Source organism: Neomonachus schauinslandi, chromosome 14, assembly GCF_002201575.2.
Source record: "Neomonachus schauinslandi chromosome 14, ASM220157v2, whole genome shotgun sequence".
NCBI lineage: Eukaryota > Metazoa > Chordata > Mammalia > Carnivora > Phocidae > Neomonachus > Neomonachus schauinslandi.
This window is the reverse complement of record NC_058416.1, coordinates 37394307-37413881: the sequence shown is the minus strand read 5'-3', so window position 1 is coordinate 37413881 and position 19575 is coordinate 37394307. Positions and strand designations below refer to the sequence as shown.

Below are 19575 nucleotides of genomic sequence, written 5' to 3'. Positions count from 1 at the left end.
AAGAGAAATGACTGAGGTTTCCCAGAGAAGAAGGAATTCCCCTCAAGACTGCAACATCAACTCTTACTTGAGTCTTCAGCCTGCTGGCTCACCATCTAGATTTCGGACTTGGCAGCCTCCTCGATCATCCTGCAATTGTGGAAGCCAATTCCTTAAAACCTCTCTCTCTCTTTCTCTCCCTCTGTCTCCTCTCTGTCTCTCTCTATATATGTCTATATAAAGATCTAGATCAAACTGAAAAGTATAAAAGAGACTAGAAATTCTCTGTAATCCAGAAATACCACCACTAAAATATTTTCTCCAACTTTATTTATGTATTTACTTTCCTATGTATAGAAACATATGGCAACATTTTACTCAAATGACACCATACTGGCTATACAAGATTCAAAACTTTTGAATCTTGTTTCTGTCCCTTAATATATTAAGTATCATTTTTCCATGCTCTTAAATACTTGAACATTTTTTAGCAGTTAGCAAATAATCCATCATATAACTGAGCTACAATATGTTATATAATATGTTAGCTATTTTACTATATCTAGGCTTTTTGATGATTTCATCATATTCTTTAAATACACAGCACTTTCTCCCTGCATGTAAAGCCAACTAGGTGCTGCCTCTGGGATCTAAAGTCTCTAGAAGTCAGGGTCCGACGTGTTGCATTTGGCAGATGTACACTTATTTCCAAACTCATCAAGTTGTATACATCAAATATGTACAGTTTTTTGTGTGTCAAAAAAAAATAAAACTGTTGCACTTCATTCCACTTGGTGCAGGCTGGAGTTCATTATGAATAAAGAGCCTGTTGCCAATTCAGCCTTAGCCAGAGTGAGTCTGACCTGGCATCAAAAAATACCATGATTTTGGAGATAGCCACAAAAATCTCTACCCACCATAAAGGTCTTTGTGGCAGTTATGTGGGCTCCTGGTCCCCGGTTCTGTGTCATCATCACTATGAAGAGCATGCATCTGTTTGCAATTAACATAGCAATGTTTTCGACTTGTCCAAAATTCGCTTAATCCTGTAAGTTCCTCAAAAGAATGAAAATAAAAAAGAAAATGAAAGGAGGAAGAGGAGTTGTGAACAGGCTTGTCTGGCATCTCAAGAGGAGCGCATTCTGCACTCTGCCGACTCCTTCACACTACGAATTATGAGATAGAACTAAATGTGCACTCATGAGTGGTGAACAGAATGGATGTTCTTGGAGAACAAAGAAACACATGGTAGCATGGCAAACCGCATTAGCGTTTCTCGAAGCACAACTGACTGGGGAGTTTCAGGGCCTGACTCTCCTCTCGCTGCAGATCTCTCTCCTCATCCATTATCCTCACTGACAGAGGGCCTGGTCCGAGTCCCCAGAGCCAATGACAGCTCCCAGCAGCTGGATTGTCGGGGACATTTAAGTGGCATTTTTTCCCAATTACTCTTCTCAGACTTTAGACGGGAGAAAATACATTTTGTGAAACAGTGATGGTAATGGCAAGAATTAATTTGTGGATGTGGTTAAATGCAATTTTAGCAATGCCTTGAAATGCACCATATGCTGGGCACTTCCCTGGTACAGACAGCTATTGTCTTTAGGAAATTGATTTCTCGGTCTCCTGTTCTATTATTTTAATATATTTTCTAGATTTCCTTTTTACTTATTTGCTTTTTGCCATATTCTAGAAATAATCATTCCTTATGAATGCTAGCTTATATTTTTAAAACTAAACTTAAACCTTCCTACCTAAATATTGCTGGGGCACTCAGCAAGACATATTTGCAGTCTCTAGTAAACCTATAAGCTAAAAGAAGAGTAAAAGGATTTTTTTCTCCTACATACTGAAAGATTAAAATTTGTTGTATATATGAAAGTAACTATCTCACAATAAACTTATGTTAAGCTGAAATTTTAATAAAATTAATGGAGTTGCTAAATTACAGAGAAATAATATAATATGGTAAAGAAGATTTGGATTTTAAAAAAATGGAAAGGTAATTAAAATCAAGATATTTATGAGTCTATTCTGCTTATTTATGTATTCATTAAATCATTCAAAAAAAACTTTTTGGGGCACCTGGGTGGCTCAGTCATTAAGGGTCTGCCTTTGGCTCAGGTCCTGGGATCGAGCCCCGCATCGGGCTCCCTGCTCAGCGGGAAGCCTGCTTCTCCCTCTCCCACTCCCCCTGCTTGTGTTCCCTCTCTCGCCATCTCTCTCTGTCAAATAAATAAATAAAATCTTTTTAAAAAATTTCATCCATCATGTCCCAGACACAGTTCTATATGCTAAAGATAGAAAAGTAAACAAAATGGACAAAAATTCTTGCCCTCATGGGGCTTGCATGCAAGTGGGGAAAGACATGTCTTTGCACTAAAATTAATTCCACTTTAATAAAGGAGACAATGCTTAAGTGCTTGAGATATTAAATAATGAACTGCCACAAAACCATGAAAAAAGAAATTTCAAATTTTAAACAAATATCTATTTGGTATTCTTTAATTACAAAATCTTACTTATGAGATAAATGGTTAGAAATAGAATTGCATGGAACCCGAAAATTAAACTGGCAAATTATCTCTAGATTCTTAGCAAGTGCTAGGTAAGGAATTGGGGGAAATGGCATGGTATTAAAGGCATCCTCATAACTTAGCAAGAACATGCTTTGACAGGTCGGCAATAAACAGCGTGACGAGGGTGGTGGCCATGGTTTCACAATGTTTATGATTCCTAAAGAAGGGACATGTGTACAACAGAATGAGAAAACATTCCCAATTAGGGGCTCCTGGGTAGCTCAGCCTATTAAGTGTCAGATTCTTGATTTCAGCTCAAGTCATGATCCTAGGGTTGTGAGATCCAACCCATGTCAGGCTCCACACTGGCCATGGAGCCTACCTAAGATTCTCTTTCTCCCTCTCCCTCTGCCCCTCCCTGCCTCTAAAAGGAAGGAAGGAAGGAAGGGAGAAAGAAAGAAAGGAAGGAAGGGAGGGAGGGAGGGAGGGAGGAAGAAAGAAAGAAAGAAAAAGAAAGAAAACATTCCCACTTGTTATGGTACACTAAAAGAAAACAGATGTCTGGCTAGAACAACAAGGTTTTTGGTGTGAAAAGATGGAATGTAGTACAAGAGAGTGCCTATCTTATAATAAGCTGTATTCTAGGTAACATTTGAGAACTGACCAAAACAGTACATATAGAAAACCAGCAGAGGACAATATACTTTGAGAGAGGTCCAGCAGAATGCAAAACTAGCCTAAATGTCCAATTAAAATCCTAAGATTGTCTGCTTAGTGATGCCTTACCATTATTCAGTGGTAAGCTGGTTCTTAATCATTTTCATTTTATTATGAATAATTATAAATGTTAAGCTGTTGTGTTGGGCGCCTGGGTGGCTCAGTTGGTTAAGCGACTGCCTTCGGCTCAGGTCATGATCCTGGAGTCCTGGGATCGAGTCCCGCATCGGGCTCCCTGCTCGGCAGGGAGTCTGCTTCTCCCTCTGACCCTCCTCCCTCTCATGCTCTCTGTCTCTCATTCTCTCTCTCTCGAATAAATAAATAAAATCTTTTAAAAAAATGATTAAAAGCTGTTGTGTTAATTTGTCTTAGATGAAGGGATATATTTTAAGACCAGCAGTTGTGGGAAGGGTTGCAGATCAAGAAATTAAAGCTACTATAAAATCTGTATCTCCAAGCTCTCCTGAGCTTCAGAATTATATTTAAAACACCCACTAGTCATCTCCCTGGAATCCCTTGGGCACCTCTGACTTAATGTCCTAAACTGAACTCTGTATCTTGTTCAATATCCCATTTCTTCATCTCAAGTAACAGTTTCTCCTTCTACTCAGACTGGCAAGCTGCAAACTTGAGGATCTCTCCCTCTTCTTCCCTCCCTCCCTCTCTCTCTCTCTCTCCACCCCTTCTCCCACCCCACCCCCAATCCCTTCCTACTGAAGACCACAGGCTTTGGTGATCTCTCTCCTCTTCATCACCAGGTCCTCATTAGCTTTCCTCTGAATCAGGATACCAGCCTTCTGAGTGAACTTCCAGAACATCCTCCATTCCACGCTCGTGCCAACAAACCTGATCATAGATACCTTCGCTCTAATACCTTTGTTGGCCTGCTTCTGCCTTCGTACTCCTATAAATACATTTCTTATTTCACACATGCCTATACATTTGTAAATAATATGCATATACAACTACTGCATTAATATATTGTACACAAAAGAAAACATAAAGGGGAGCCTGGGTGGCACATCAGTTAAGCATCGGCTCCTGATTTGGGCTCAGGTCATGAGATTGGGCTCCACGTAGGGCTCCGCACTGGGCATGGAGCCTGCTTGAGATTCTCTCTCTCTGTCCCTCTGCCCCTCCCCCTGCTCATGCTCTCTCTCTCTCTCTCTCAAAATTAATTAATTAACTAATTAATTAATTTAAAATAAAAAACCAAAACAGAAAAATTGACATTTTAAAGAGCAAGATAAAGATGAAATATTTTATATTCCATTTATTAATGATAGGTAAAATATTTTGTTCTCACTAAAATGTTATTTAGTGAGGGTAATGTGGTTGAATATGCTTCATAATTTTTGGAAAGTTTTATTGCCCTATAATAAAGCAACTTGAAACCTGGTCCCAAGTGCACTTGATTTCGATGTTTGGTTTGATGGCCGTCAGCACTGTAGATGCACCTCATGGAAAACCACAGATACAAACACAGGAAATAGATCATTGGATGAGCTTATGAAATTATGATACTCATTTTTCAAAATCATCTACAATTTTTGCAAGGGCTTTTGTGAAAAATCACTAATGCTTGTATCACTCATGTTTTCTTTAATCTTTTTAAGTCATTTATTCATTTTTTGAGTCTTAGATTAGTCAAACTAGATAATATACATAAATCCACTTAAGCAAGCACACAGGAAATGCTAATAAATTGCAGTTTGCTTTAAGAATGAGTAAGGAGGGGGACACCTGGGTGGCTCAGCCAGTTAGGCGTCTGCCTTCGGCTCAGGTCATGATCCCAGGGTCCTGGGACCGAGTCCCGCATTGCGCTTCTTGCTCAGCAGGGAGCCTGCTTCTCCCTCTGCCTGCCGCTCCACCTGCTTGTGCTCTCTTTCTCTCTCTCTGACAAATAAATAAATAAAATCTTAAAAAAAAAAAAAAAAGAAGAATGAGTAAGGAGGTTAGGGACACCCCTCTCAATGTGGTGGATCCCAACTCTTCCCTCACAATTCCTTGCACCTGATAAGTCCCTCTGTCTGACATGCGGACCAAGCAAGAGCACCAAACAGCAATCCATATGCTACTAAGTCCTTTCTCATATTTCAGATAGATATCCAAGTTTTCACCCTTTCTTCCTACACCCCAGCATATCATTTCACACACACCCAGAGTGTTCTTACCCCACCTGGAGGCCACTGGCCAATGTCGTACATCCAAACATCTCAGCTGGACACACCAGGCCTTTCTTGTCTATCCCACCGACCTCTCCATTCCACACAACCTATCCTTCAGCCACATTAAACTTCTCATCATTTGCGAATTTCTGATCATATTTGCTTTCCCATTCCTTCTCTGGAATATCTGCCCACATACTCTGCCTACCCACAAACCACACTCACCTGGTACACTCTTCTCCATCCTTCAAGACCCAACACAAATGGGAGCCCTTCTCTGACTTTCTTCCTGACTGTCCAGTGTTCTCTTAGCATTTTATTCATTTATAAGACCTCAAGCCACACTACGCACTCATCCATCCTTCCCTATACTCGAAGTCCCTTAAGACCAAAGACCGTTTAGGTAAACACAGCACGTAACAGAGTGACTGCCCAATAGAAGACCTCACAAAACTGTTTGTTGAATATTACAACTTAGAAAGGTTGAAGTAATTTTAAAATTAGGAAAGCCAGAGATGAGCAAATCTCTGCTGAAGAATCAAAGACCATTAGAAAGAAGATTCTAAGGAAACGCAAGGAATCAATTTCCTGTTATTCTCACACTGGTTGACCAGTGTGGACAGGATATTGGGAAATGGCAAAGAAAATGCAATTGACAAGGTAATGTTTAATAAACGAGGAATTTAGCAAAAATTGGCAGCATTGTGTCCCAGGGGGTCCCAAGGTGAGTTGGTGGTGATCCCACTAGTCTCTAGAAAGTCATTTGGGCTTCATGGAGCTGCAACAGAGAACTTTAACAGATTTCATCTCTTGGGCTCTGAGCAGGTAAGTTTGAAGATAACCTCACCCTTTAAGAGATAGCTACTAATCAACAAATTAATTATATCTGCTGCTTTCAAAATGTCCTGTGTTAAAAAAACCAATATGGAAAGAGTTGATTCTTCTACAACTGGTCTACATCTGTACTAAACAGCATATATAAATATTCATGTCCAACTTATTTCATTGTACATAAGGGGTTTTTTCAATGTCATATAAATCATAGACACCTCTATCACACAGTGGCTTTGTACGAGTCAAGGTAACATTTTGCTCCTTCCAATGTACATTAAAATAGCCTGTGATGTATACACCAGTATATATTATATAATGAGCACATTTCTCCCTCTGGTATTTTATATTATGTTATGGAGACACAGTTTTTGCTAGTGGACATAACTAGAAATTGGGACTTGGGTGAGTCATTTAAGCTCTCTCCTTAACTTCATCTATAGAATGATACTTTTTGGCTAACTCACGAATATTTACTCATACGAGTTCATAGGCTGCTTTGAAGGTGGCATTGTTTCTTATTTCAACATTTACTCTGGAACTAGACCCTAGAGTCATCACAAGGCAGTGATCCCTGTGAAGCCGTCATCTTGGGCCACCTTCACTACCCCTCTTGATAAATGCAATCATAGCTCGGTAATGAACGCCTCCATCTCAGTCTTCCATGGTCTCACGGTTACATTTATAAGTGGCTCCCTGTAGCATATCTCTCGAGGTGATGATTTATACTTCAAGAGGCAGCTCAGCAAGAACTCGGAGCTAAAACTAAATCAGATAAGATGAAAAAGATTTGAGCAAACAGTTTAAAATATTAACTGATAGACTCTGTCCCTTTCTCATCCCTTGTTTCCAATATTTGTGGAAACATGTGATGGGAGCTCTCAGAATCTTAGCTTTAGGAAATGTTGATGTTATGTAAGAATATTTGGGAACAGTTTTACGAGAGGCAAGTGTTTTTTAAAAGGGTGCCACTGACAGATGGGCAAACAACATAGAATTGTTGAGATCCAAAGCACTATTCAGTGCCCAGCTACACGTTAAAATAATCTATAGCTGTAGAGCATTTTAGAGCTTATAGCATTCGTTTATCAATGCTTTATTTCTTATAAGCATATGAAGTGTGGGGAGATGAAGGAAGCAAGTTTAGCTGACAGAATCTCTGCTCTTTAGAGAAAGAAGCTCCAAAGGTTGTGGAAAACCATGATTTTATTCTTCTCACACTGATATGAGTGATTTTTTTCCTATGGATTTTTTTTTATGGACTGATTTTTACTCACAAGGCTACATTTCAACATTACTTTGAAGATGTCAAAGGCATAATTCAGGCAATCATAAGAGGAACATGGGACAATTTGATCCTGCTGAAATAGTCCATTCTTCATACATACATACTCAAACCTCAAGTAGAGGGTGACCACCAATGTCAGCAAAATTAGCAAATGTGCTTGTGTTGATGTAACCTTACTTACTTAACGGTTGGTGTGTTGCCCAGGATATAATCAAGATGGAAGATATTTCCTGGCCCCTGGGTCACAGAAGATTTTGAATGATCAATGCCTGGAGTAGACTGACCTTGGCTAAATCATAAGGGGACCCTGACAGGCAGACACACAGAATTTTTTACTTTTAAGTGTCTCCCTACGTAATTATATAATAATAAAAACAACAATAATGCTTCTCCAAATACTCCACACACAACTGGGTACCTTCCTCAAACTGGTAATCTATGCTCATCCTCTACTACAACTACACAATTTGCAGTGTAATTTTATCCCCGACCCCTCTGTATTAAATGGATCCCTATGGTAGACATACTCCTGCTCACCAAGATTTCTACTTTTCCATCTATTTCTGAGTATATACCCCCTTAATATTGGGTAATGACCATGTGGCTTCCTTTGACCAGTGTCATGTGAGAAGTGACGTCTCTTCCAGGTAAAAACATTTAAAGTTTGGCGCACAGTTTTCCATACTCTCATCCCCTGCCCTGGTGCTGATGGAGAGGCCACAGGAACGAAGCAGGCTAGAATGATGAGTCATCCTGAGAGCTGCCTGGAGATTTTGCATGAGCAGGACATTAACTTCTATGGTATTAAGCCATTGAGATTTTGGTGGTGTTTGTTACAGCAACATAATGTAGCCTACCCTGACTGATGCAGTTTCTCACCAGCTCAATTTACATTGATCACCATTTATGCAGAAGCCCATAGCTGTTTATGTGGCTGTTATACCAATAAGTTGTGTTTATACATGAATCAGCCTCAGTCACTGTCCAAGGCGAAGTCTCAGAGAAATAGCTGGGAGCAATGGGAAAGTACTGGGATGATTATGCTGTGTCTCCCACACCCTTGCCAGGTCCCTGAATTAGTACTGAGGGCTTCCCAGTGCAAATTGCCATCTGGATTTATTACCAAGGAGCAATCAGTTTTATGAGAAGAAGGAGGAGTTTAATTTAGAAGACACTGAAACTTCTAGGCGAGTGGGAAATTCAGTTGGAAGTGCCTAGTTAGTAATTGGTAATGCAGAAATGGGGCTTGGAAATAGGCGAAGAATGTGGGTATATATTCAGAAGTAATCTCCATACACTTTAAAGTTGAACATAAAACATGAATAAAATTTCCAAAAGAAATGGCAGAAAAGTGAGAAAAATAAAAAGCGAAAAAACAACTCTTAGGAAGCACTCATATTTAGGGCTAGAGAGAGAAGGAGCAAGGAAGGGAGATATGAGAATGATGATGACAATACCCATTCATTTTGAGAGCTAAGAATACCATATCTTCATTAATAAATTCATTTAAATTTAAATTTCAAGGTTTTTAATGAGGATAAAAAATGTACTACTCCTTAACAATCCATTTACTCTCTCAGATATTAAAATAGATTACCCATGTGACAGGCAGCTGGACATTCTCTGTAATAAAAAGCAAATGATTTTTTAATTCAATGTCCCAGAACTAATTTATCAAGATTTAAAGTTCTGCAGAAGAAACGGAACTTTTAAACATATATGATTTGCTCTGCATTATAGTCTTACATTTATTCAACAGAATTGTTCTATACATCTGGCTGGTGCTTGGCACTATGGGGGTGCGGTCGTCCCTCTAGCACTGTCTGCCTCAACCCCCCCATTCCACAAACTTTTCCCCCTGAATGTTCCGCTTTGTACCAGCTTTGGTCCTGCCAGGAAGACCCCAAGAGTTCATTAGCTAACATTTTCTGAACCCTAAGTATTTGTGCCAGACATAAGGTGCTTTTTACGGGTTCTCTCATTTAATCTTCAAGACAACCCTATGAGGTGGACATCAGTAGTATTTCCATGTTACTGCTTGGGGAGCTTAAATGTTGAAAAACTTGCCTAAGGTCACAGAGCTATTAAGGGATGCTTCAGGACTCAAAATAGGCTGGCCAGTGCCAGAGTGGGTGCTCTAAGCCTTGCTACTTCAAAGTGTGATCCTCAAGCCAGCAGCATTAACCTTACCTGGGAGTTTGCCAGAAATGCAGAAAATCAGTCCCAATTCCAGACCTACTCAATCAGAATTTGGTTTAAACAAGGCCCCCAGATGATCCCTCTGCACATGAAAGTTTGGGAAGCAAACTGCCAAGTCACTTCACTCTGCAGAGACTTCACTTTAAAGGATGCTCCGGGGGATGGAGGTAATCTTTCCCCTGAATTGCAATTGGGGGGGGGGGGCGCAGGGGGAGGAGAAAATGCTTGTGTTCTCCAAAGGCAAAAGGAAGGATTCAGACAACAGGTTCGTTCAGTTTCAAACACTGGAGATCAGCAAGGGTCAGGAACACTTCCAAAAGCAGCAGATACTGAGCTGGGTCTTGAAGCCAGAACATTTTCTCAAGTCATTTCATTAAAAATAGGTACTGTTCCAAATGGACCAGTGCCCACATCAATAATCTGGACTTAGCTTCTCCAGCCTGGATTCCGTTTTCCAAATAGAATCCAAATATCAACAGCACCAAAAAGCAGATTTGAAACCTCAATAAAACTTGCTATGATTGCATTATTAACCATATTATTCGGTTTGGAATTGCCTGGTTTGATTAATAATGTTCATGACAAAATCAGTTTGCCGCTTATTATCAGTTGTTCCCCAGGTGTGAGTACAAACACTGGTCTGAAAAGCGGAAGCACGCGGGTTGGTGAGCAGGCCTCCAGCTACAGGTACTTAATTCAGGGTGTGACGTCGCCTTTTCAAGACCCCTCTTCTGAGCGGCGCCGGCCTCCTCTCTCTTGGGTGGGGCCCAACAGCCCAGCTCCTTTTGGCTGGCACTTTATTCCATGTCACCAACTCACTCTGGCTTCCAAGGGCCCTAACCCGCGTGCCACCTTCCGACCACCCCGCCGACAGGTCACCTCGGACCAGCCCGGACGTGTCCTGGGCTGGGGTCTCCACCTGCCCTCCGCACCCTGGGGAAAGGGTGATGCTGGCCCGGCTCTCCCGGGTGGACCAGCGGAGCCGCGGCGGTGGCAGACGGCGAGTCACGTGGGGCAGTGGGGGCGGAGCGCAGCCGGCCGGGTGGGTGGAGAAAACAAAGCCCCCAGCTGTCAGTAGAGGAAGGAGGCGACAGCGCCGGAGCAGGTGAGTCAAGTGCATTTAAAGCGGTACCGCCCTGGCGCACCCCGACACCTCCCGCCCTGGCGCAGTCCCTCCCAGGCCGAGCACTGGCCGCGCCTCCTCCCGCAGCCGGGGGGGTGAGGGCTGCAGTGTGCGGGTCGCGGAGCCGGCGGGACCCCGGGTCTCCGTGCCCGGCAAGAAGTTGTGCAGGGGTCGGCGCCGCGGCTCCGGGGTCTGCACCCGCCGCGTTCCCGCGGGCCGCACCTCTCCTTCGTAGTCCCAGCGCTGCGCACCGGGAGAGGGGAGGGAGTCGGACTGCCACGCTGGCAGAAGCAAAGTGGACTAGCTCGGGGGTGAGGGCCGGGGCTCTCCAGGGCGGGGACACTTGGCGCTGGTGCAGAGGGGGCTTGGGGGTGCGCGCCCGACGAGCGCAGACCTGGAGACGCTGGAGTTGGGGCGCTGGGACTGAGAACCGAGAGCTCTGGCAGGGGCCGCGCGCTTCGGGCAGACCAGGAAGTGCTGCGCGCTGGCGTTTGCGGGCAGGGGATCAAAGCCTGGACCCCCCGGGTGCTCGCCCTCCGGCGGAGACGAAGCCCACTGCTCCCCATTCCGACTCCGGCTCCCGCTGGTGCTTCTGACTCCCGGGACCTGGGATCCAGGTCTGGGGAAAAGAGAGCGGGTTGTGATTCTGAACCCAAGGGGCTCTTCTGCAGAGAGCTCCCTGGGCGCAGGGCGAGGGCTACTCAGTGACTCCCCACTCTGCTTCGGTAGGAAATTCTTCAGTCCACCCTTAGAAGGGCTGCGCCAAAGCCCAGAAATCCCACAAAGGGCTGGACGGAGGGGTGGGCACAGAAAGACCTTCCCTCTGAATCTGGAGCGCTCCGTAATGCAGACTTTCAAATCCCGAAAGGGCGAGTGGATTTGGTCACCCCTTGAGTCACTCTGCGAGTCCCGTGCCAAGTGCCGCCCAGCGCAGAAGGCAGAGCTATCACCTCGGAGGAAGGGGCGCTGTAGCCATTTGATCAGGAGGAGCCTTTGTCTTAACCCCCAGTCCCTTTCTGCTAGTCTTCGCCGGGTCAGTAGCGCGTAGAGTAATTAATATTCCGAACATTAGCCGTCCCTTCACCTCTGCACCAGCCAACACTGCTGTCCCCTCCCTGCGGGTTTCTCCATCACTTGCTCACGTCCCCTCTTCCAAAATCGTGGAACGTGGTCCAGACCCGCTAAGCAAGAGGAGGTCACTAAACGCACTATAATGCAGTCACGTAAAATCAAGGGTTAAGTGTTCAAACCTGCACCCTCCCTCCCGCGAGGAGACGGAAGAACTTTCTTGATTAGCATAGTATCTACCCTGAGGCCGCGCTGCGAGGCGGCGGTTCGGTCCCAGCAGAGGTGAAACGTGCAGTCGCGTCTTGACCGTGCTTTGACGCAGCACCTGCTTCTAATCTGAGAGGACCCGCGGCTTGCAGCTTTGCCGATCAAGACTCTGGAATGAAACAGAACAGAGATCAAAAGGTAACAGAAAGAATAGCAACATTTGAGATGCTTCTCTTGAGCACTAAATTTAGCTAAGTTTTTAGTAAGCTAAGAGGGGAGATGGTCCTTGTCTAGACAGTGTCCCTTCTAAAAATGTCCCCTTGCTTTGCTTCGCTAGCCTTCTTTGTGGCTGCCAAACTAAGTTATCAGGGACCATGTGTCAGTAGATCTCCAAGACAGGTTGGGAGGCCACCAGGTAGTCATTAGTTAGGCTTAACTGGTAGGTTTCACTTGCATGAGAAGAGTGACGCTTCTCCAGTGCGAACCTTCCCAAACTTTGCTGCCTATTAGAATTACCTGGGGAGCTTTGGAAAATCCTGATGTCCACATGTCATCCCAACTCATTTGAGTCGGACTGTTTGGAGATGAGAGCCAAGCATCGGGTTTGTTATTTGTCTTATGAATCTGCAGGTAATTTTGTTGTGCAGCAAAGTTTGAGCACCACTGACGCAGAAAGAAAGAAAGAAAGAAGAAAGAAAGAAAGAAAGAAAGAAAGAAAGAAAGAAAGAAAGAAAGAAAGAAAGAAAGAAAGAAAGAAAGAAAAGAAAAGAAAAAAAGTTCAGTGGCCAGCAGCTGCAAGAGATGCTAGACAAGATGCCAGTTTAACTACTTGGGCGGGTGGGGAAAAAGACACTGAAACTGGAGTGTTGCTGACGCCCTAGGGCGGGGGATTGTCGTGCAGCAGCTTGGCTGGCGGTGACACCTGCCACATCATCTTTCACCCTCGCTTGCCTTAGGTCCAGTTCTTATTGGAGAGATCGAAGTTCACTGTCATGCATGGTTTCTGCAAGGTTGTTAAGGAGACGGGTAGAAACTTTCATTCCCATGATGACTCACGTGCACAGGCAGTGGGGAAACCCAGCAGAAACTAACTGGGAGCAGCCTGGTGAGTCAGCAGGCTGCACTCCAAGGCGGAGCCCCGGGAATAGGAAGTAATTACATCCAGTAGCTTATTGACGCGCACTATTCCACTCCTTTGAAAGCATATTTGAATATCTGATCAGGATATGTTTGCTTGTAGAAGCCGATCCCTTTTCCAGCACCCTATTCTACCAGCTGCATTATAATGCTCTCTCCTGTTGGAAGGGGAAACACAAAGCCAACTAGACATCGTGTAATTTCCTTGGTGGGAGGCATATTAAAAAGATAAAAAAGCTGGAGAGTGCTGCGGGCTGGTTTGGGTTATTTCAATTATGTGAAGTAGAGAAGATGAATTTGTAGTACATAAATTTTGAATACAGAAAAGTCAAATACTGCTTGATTACACAGTCAGTAGTGGATTAAAGGATCCATTTAAATAGAAATGGTTATACTAACATTTTGCAAGCAATTTTGTTTGCTACTAACCCACAATTTCTTGCTTTAAAAAACATTTCCTAAGGTATACATGACCCTAATAAGAGAATCTGTTTTAAAATGAATACAGATTATTAAATAAACTTATTTTTCTTATTTTTATTACTATTAACTTCCATTTTTATACCTCTCCTCTCTTCAGTATTCTTTATATTACCACGACTCTCTCTGTCATTGCCTGCAAGCTTCCTTCCCCATTCTGTTTCTTTAAGGGGGAACAGCAGTGCCTGGCACACAGCAAGCCTTCAATGTTGTCAGCTATAGAACTTGGTTTGAATCTCTCGTAGCCCCTGTGTACCCTGCTTGGTCTTCTCTCCTAGGGGCCTTTGTGTCTGCAGCTCCCATAGCACAGAGCATAAGACCTTTCATGGTGTGGATGCTACTTGTTTATACTGAACATTATGAAAAGGTGGGGAGAACATTTGTAAACAAAGCATCCTGAGTACATTCAGTTTTGTTATTTTCCAAGACAGACATTCTGGATATGGAGGAGCCGAAGGTCTGGTTCAGTTCTTAAGTGCTATAAAATGGTAGCTCATTGTTTGTTCATTTACAGTTTTACATATAACAGTTTAGCATTGTTTTTAGCATAAAATAATTCAGTTAAATCAATTTAACTAGTAATTGTTACTCTCATGGATCGAAGATTCACTTCACAAGTTTGTTCTCTGCCAATTATTATGGAAAAAAAACAAATATCCACCTATGTGGATGCCTAAAGGAATTCATGAAGCTAGGAGAGTTATTTCAGAGCACAGGACAAATAACACATTAATAGTTAAATAGCTTTTATTGTCATTGGCCTTCATTAAAAATAGCACAAGTATATTTAAATAGCCAGAATATTTAAAAATGAGAAGCTGGTTGTGTCTTTGACAGACGCCACCAAAAATAAATGTTAATAAGAATTTCCAAAGGCCAAAATGATGTAAATGAACCCATTCTCAGTTCTGTGTAGCTTCGAAGAGGCACTGGGGATGCACTTCTGAAATTCCCATCCCTTTTTTGGGAGGTGTAAGATCCTGAAGGCTGAAATGTAGTCTAGAAGACGGGGTCTAATCCAGATTAATCAGAAGCTTTCATCAGAGGATGGTGTAAACCTAGTTCTGTAGTATTTACAAGTAGGCCAAGAGGAGTGAGGTAGAAAGAAGGCATGCCATCTTGATTTTAGAAACTCTTTTAAGTTTTTGAGAACAGATGAGAATCATCTAGGTTTTTTTTTACCTTAAATTTATACAGCCCTTTGGTTTTTTTTTTTTTTTTTAAGATTTATTTATTTATTTGAGAGAGAGAGCATGAGTGGGAGGGGCAGAGGGAGAGGGAGAGAGAATCTGAGACTCTGTACTGAGGGCAGACCTCGAGGTTGAGCTCCATCTCAATCTCACGACCCTGAGATCATGACCTGAGCTGAAACCAAGAGTTGGAAACTTAAATGACTGTGCCACCAAGGGTACCCCCGCCCTTTGGTCTTATTAACATATCAGGGCCTAAACAGAACTAGGTGGATAGAATTCCCATGTGCCAAAAAGCACAAGTCCAAAAATTAAATGACACTCCACAGAGTGGCGAGAAACCGGGTGCTGACTCCTTGTCCAGTGTCCATTATGTCATGCAGCTGTTTCTTGAACAGGGTTGGATATAATCTTGCTTGGAGGTTTTGGCCAGACAAGTTCAGTTCTAATTCTCTGCTCCCTCCTTCAAATAGGAGAACCTATTTACATACATCATGCTCTCACATAGTAATCAACCTTTGGATTTGGCCAACGTCCAAGAATCTAGCCATCATTAGCTGGTTATCCAGATAACCAAAGTAGGAAGTTTCAGAATCTTTGCCCAACTCATAGAAGCATAAACTCTCTTGTTTGAAGGGCCCTCACAGGTTCATCCCACCATCCAGCAAAAACGCAAATGCCCTGTACAGCATCTTTACTAAATAGTCCTTCAGTTTCTGCTTCGGGGTCTCCCTCACCTCACATTCCATCCACAGAGCATTCTCTGCAGCCTTCACCACTGAAGACCACAGAGAATAAAATCCTACACTCTTATATATTTGCCTGCAACCCTCTTAAACACTTAAAGTGAATTTATTCTCCTGAATCGGGAAAATCTGGCTCTGGTATTTCAAATCTATTCATCGCACAAATTTTTTTGCTCCAAATTTGCAACCCTAAATTTCCAGAGAAGTCTTCAAAATTGTGATTTGTTATAGCAGAGTTCTAGAATATGACTATTGGTCAATCTCCTCCCAGCAAATCTCATCATCTACATGCTTCAAAAATGACTACTGACACTGGGCTTGCGTTGAGTCGGAGCCCGTGGATGCATCTGTTTTGGAGGTCAGCAAACTATGGCCCACTGTCTGTTGTTGCCTGTCCTGTGAACTAAAACTGGTTTTGGTCTTTTTTTAATGGTTGAAAACATATCCAAAGAGGAACCTTATCTTGGGATCCTTAAAAGTTGTACAAAATGCCAACTGCGGTGGTCACAGTGGTATAATGGCAATGCACCCATACTTACTCACTTGCCTCTTGTCTATGGCTACTTGTGTGCTCCACAAAGCCTAAAATACTTACTGAATATTTACATACAACGTTTGCACATCCCATTCAATACACTTCAGTTATAAATGAGAATTTGCTCACTTAAAGCCCTCGTCTTTTTTTGGTTTTTTCCCTTAAGAAAAGGGAAAATAGGGGCGCCTGGGTGGCTCAGTTGGTTAAGCGACTGCCTTCGGCTCAGGTCATGATCCTGGAGTCCCTGGATGGAGTCCCGCGTCGGGCTCCCTGCTCGGCGGGGAGTCTGCTTCTCCCTCTGACCCTCCCCCCTCTCATGTACTCTCTCTCATTCTCACTCTCTCAAGTGAATAAATAAATCTTTAAAAAAAAAAAGAAAAGGGAAAATAATTTGTTTCCAAATATAGGTAAACTAATCGCTCAAGATAGTTTAGTTTCATATTTCCCTTGGGTGTGTGTGTACTTTGCAAAAGCAGTACTTTTCTAAATAACATATGAATTTTTGTGATACGGTAAACTGTAAAACTTCTGAACCTTAACAGGCCCAAACAGTGCAGTGCTAACTTACATCAAGCTATGTCACCGTTTCCAGTGCCCCAGAAAATGCGAAAACCCAGCCTTGACAGCAAGCCCAGAGGGACACTTGCCTTAACTCTTTAGCAGTAGGAACTTCCTTTTTCTCTTTCCTAACCTGTGAGGGCAGGTTTGTTGTTTTGTTGGTTGTTGCTTATTTGATTTAGTATATGAATATGTAATTTGAGGATTTATTCAGATTTGAGATTTTTTTTTTAAGATGATTTATTTGAGAGCAACAGGGCGAGAGCACAAGCAAGCACAAGGGTCAGAGGGAGAGGGGGAAGCAGACTCCCTGCTGAGCAGGGAGGTGGAGAGAGGGGGCTCCATCCCTGGCCCCCTGGGGTCATGACCTGAGCCAAAGGCAGCTGCTTAACCGACTGAGCCACCCAGGCACCCCAGACTTGAGATTTTTCATTGACCGTCACTTTATACACTTAAAACATGATGTGGAAACTTGCTGTTTTTGAAAATAGCACTACTCTTCTAAAGTATACATTTAAGATCAATTGCTCACTACTTAATAAAGGGAGTGCTCATTAAATAATAAGCAGATTTTCATATAGTCACTTACATGACTAGAGGCTGGCAATATGCCATGGACAATTTAGTCTGCAATTTCCAAATTCAAAAACAGATCAGATTATGATCCAGAAATTCAAATTATTTGCCTTCTGCCCAAGGCTGGACAGATTACTATTAAGATTCTAGAAAGAATATTTGAAAGAACAATAATTACATTGATAGGAACTTGTCTTACTTTTTTAAGTGTGGCCTCATAAAGTTTCCTTCAGTTAAGAGAATTTCCTCTTTTTGATGACTTGTTAATGCCACCAACTGCAAATGAGTTTCACTTAGATTAATAGAGCAATTTTCAGGGTTATATATAACTGGTCCTCTTCATCCCTTCCAAAATCAGTACAATTTAGAAACCTACAATTTAGAAACCAAAAATGGTGGTTGGGGTTCCTTTTTCACTAGATCAAACAATGCATTATAAATAATGTAAAGTTTGAGGTACCTGAGATCAGCTAAATAATTTCTAAAAACAAAACCAAAAAAATAAAAATAAAAAGGGTATCTAACCCCATCCTGGGACCATTGGTAGCAATGGCATGTAGATATCTAACTCCCAAGGTGACTTAACCCCCTCCTGCTCCTGATGGAATAATGGGGAAGAAGGATGAAGGGAGACAACTGAAGACAGATTGTAGAACCAGTTCAAGTGAAAAGTAACTTTCCTCCCTTACCATAAATTAGATTTCATATTTTATTAACTACATTTCATTTAATATAGCTTGTGCCATATATATATATCACGTGTATCTCTCTCCAAAGTAGTTCCAAAATTAAACAGTATGGCGGGTCCTCAAAAAGTTAAAAATAGAACTACCTTATGATCCGGCAATCACACTACTGAGTATTTACCTGAAGAATCTAAGAACACTAATTCAAAGGGATATGTGCACCCCTAAGTTTATAGCAACATTATTTATAATAGTCAAGATATGGAAACAGCCCAAGTGTCCATGGATTGCTGAATGGATAAAGAAGATGTGATACATACACACACACACACACACACACACAGAAATACTATTCAATGTGAAAAAGAATGAAATCTTGCCATTTGCAACGACGTGGATGGAACTAGAGGGTATTATGCTAAGCAAAATAAGTCAGAGAAAGACAAATACCATATGACTTCACTCATATGGGAATTTAAGAAACAGAACAAAGAAGCAAAGGGAAAAAAAATAAGAGAGAGAGGGACAAACCAAGAAACAGACTCTTTATTATAGAGAATAATCTGATGGTTACCAGAGGGGAGGTGGGTAGATGAATGGATTAAATATATGATGGGGATTAAGGCAAGTACTTGTTGCAATGAGCACAGGGTGATGTATAGAAATGTTGAATCACTATATTGTACACCTGAAACTATTATAATGCTATATGTTAACTAACTGGAATTTATTTATTTATTTAAGGGAGAGAGAGCAAGCATGTGAGGGGGGGAGGTTGGGGGTGGAAAAGGGACTGGAGGAGAGGGAGAGAGAGAATCCTAAGCAGGCTCCACACCCAGGGCCGAGCCCCACATGGGGTTCGATGTCACGACCGTGAGATCGTGACCTGAGCAGAAATCAAGAGTCAGAGGCTCAACTAACTGAGCCACCCACGTGCCCCATAACTAACTGGAATTAAAATAAGAACTTGAATTTAAAAAAGCAGTTCCAAAATTAAGAACCTTCTTAAACTAATTGGATTTTACTATATTTTTATGGAGGAAGAAATTCATAATTTTTAATTGATTAAACAGGGGCAGAACACTCAAGCATTTTGCTAACAGGTCAACCTTGGTATTAACTTAGAATTAATTATAAACAACATGGCAAGAATGACTATTAGTATTTGGAGTTAGTAAGAGAAAGGAAAATAAGCCAGAAAAGGCAGGTAGAAAATGAGGCAATTTCTTTTAGTTTTGCTAAAGTATCTGAAGCTTTTTATTCAATGTCATACATAAAAGTAAAACCAGAGGACCAGATTACCCTCTTTAAGTAAAGGCTGTTTTCAACAACTGATAAGCAAGAGGAGAGAGCGTGCCTGCAACCACCTTACACTTTCCTTCCTTCTTTCAAAGATGATCTTCAATCCAATCAGCCTGTCAAAATTGGATCTATTAAGAAGCACCTTTCTTGATTCTAACCAAGAAACCACTATCTCCATTTTCCCACTGATCTTCTTCAGTCTTGGAAAGTGGAGAAGAAAAAGAGGGAGCTAGACAGAAAACCTTTCTGCTTTGTTCCCCCTGGTT

General features: G+C 42.2%; 1 protein-coding gene across 2 annotated transcripts in view; it reads left to right on the top strand.

The window, feature by feature from the left end:
* Positions 1 to 10769: 10769 nt before the first annotated feature.
* The window catches only part of MAPRE2 (microtubule associated protein RP/EB family member 2), a 155122-nt gene continuing 146316 nt past the window's right edge, over positions 10770 to 19575 (top strand). Inside the window, exon 1 of one of the 2 annotated variants that reach the window (XM_021686091.1) lies at positions 10770 to 10806. Coding sequence is in view for 1 of the 2 variants with exons in the window: in XM_021686090.1 (XP_021541765.1) it covers positions 12274 to 12297 (24 nt within the window). In the remaining variant the exon portion in view is untranslated. Of the gene's footprint in view, positions 10807 to 12171; positions 12298 to 19575 lie in introns of those variants that run through there. The other variant, XM_021686090.1, reaches the window with a different exon arrangement.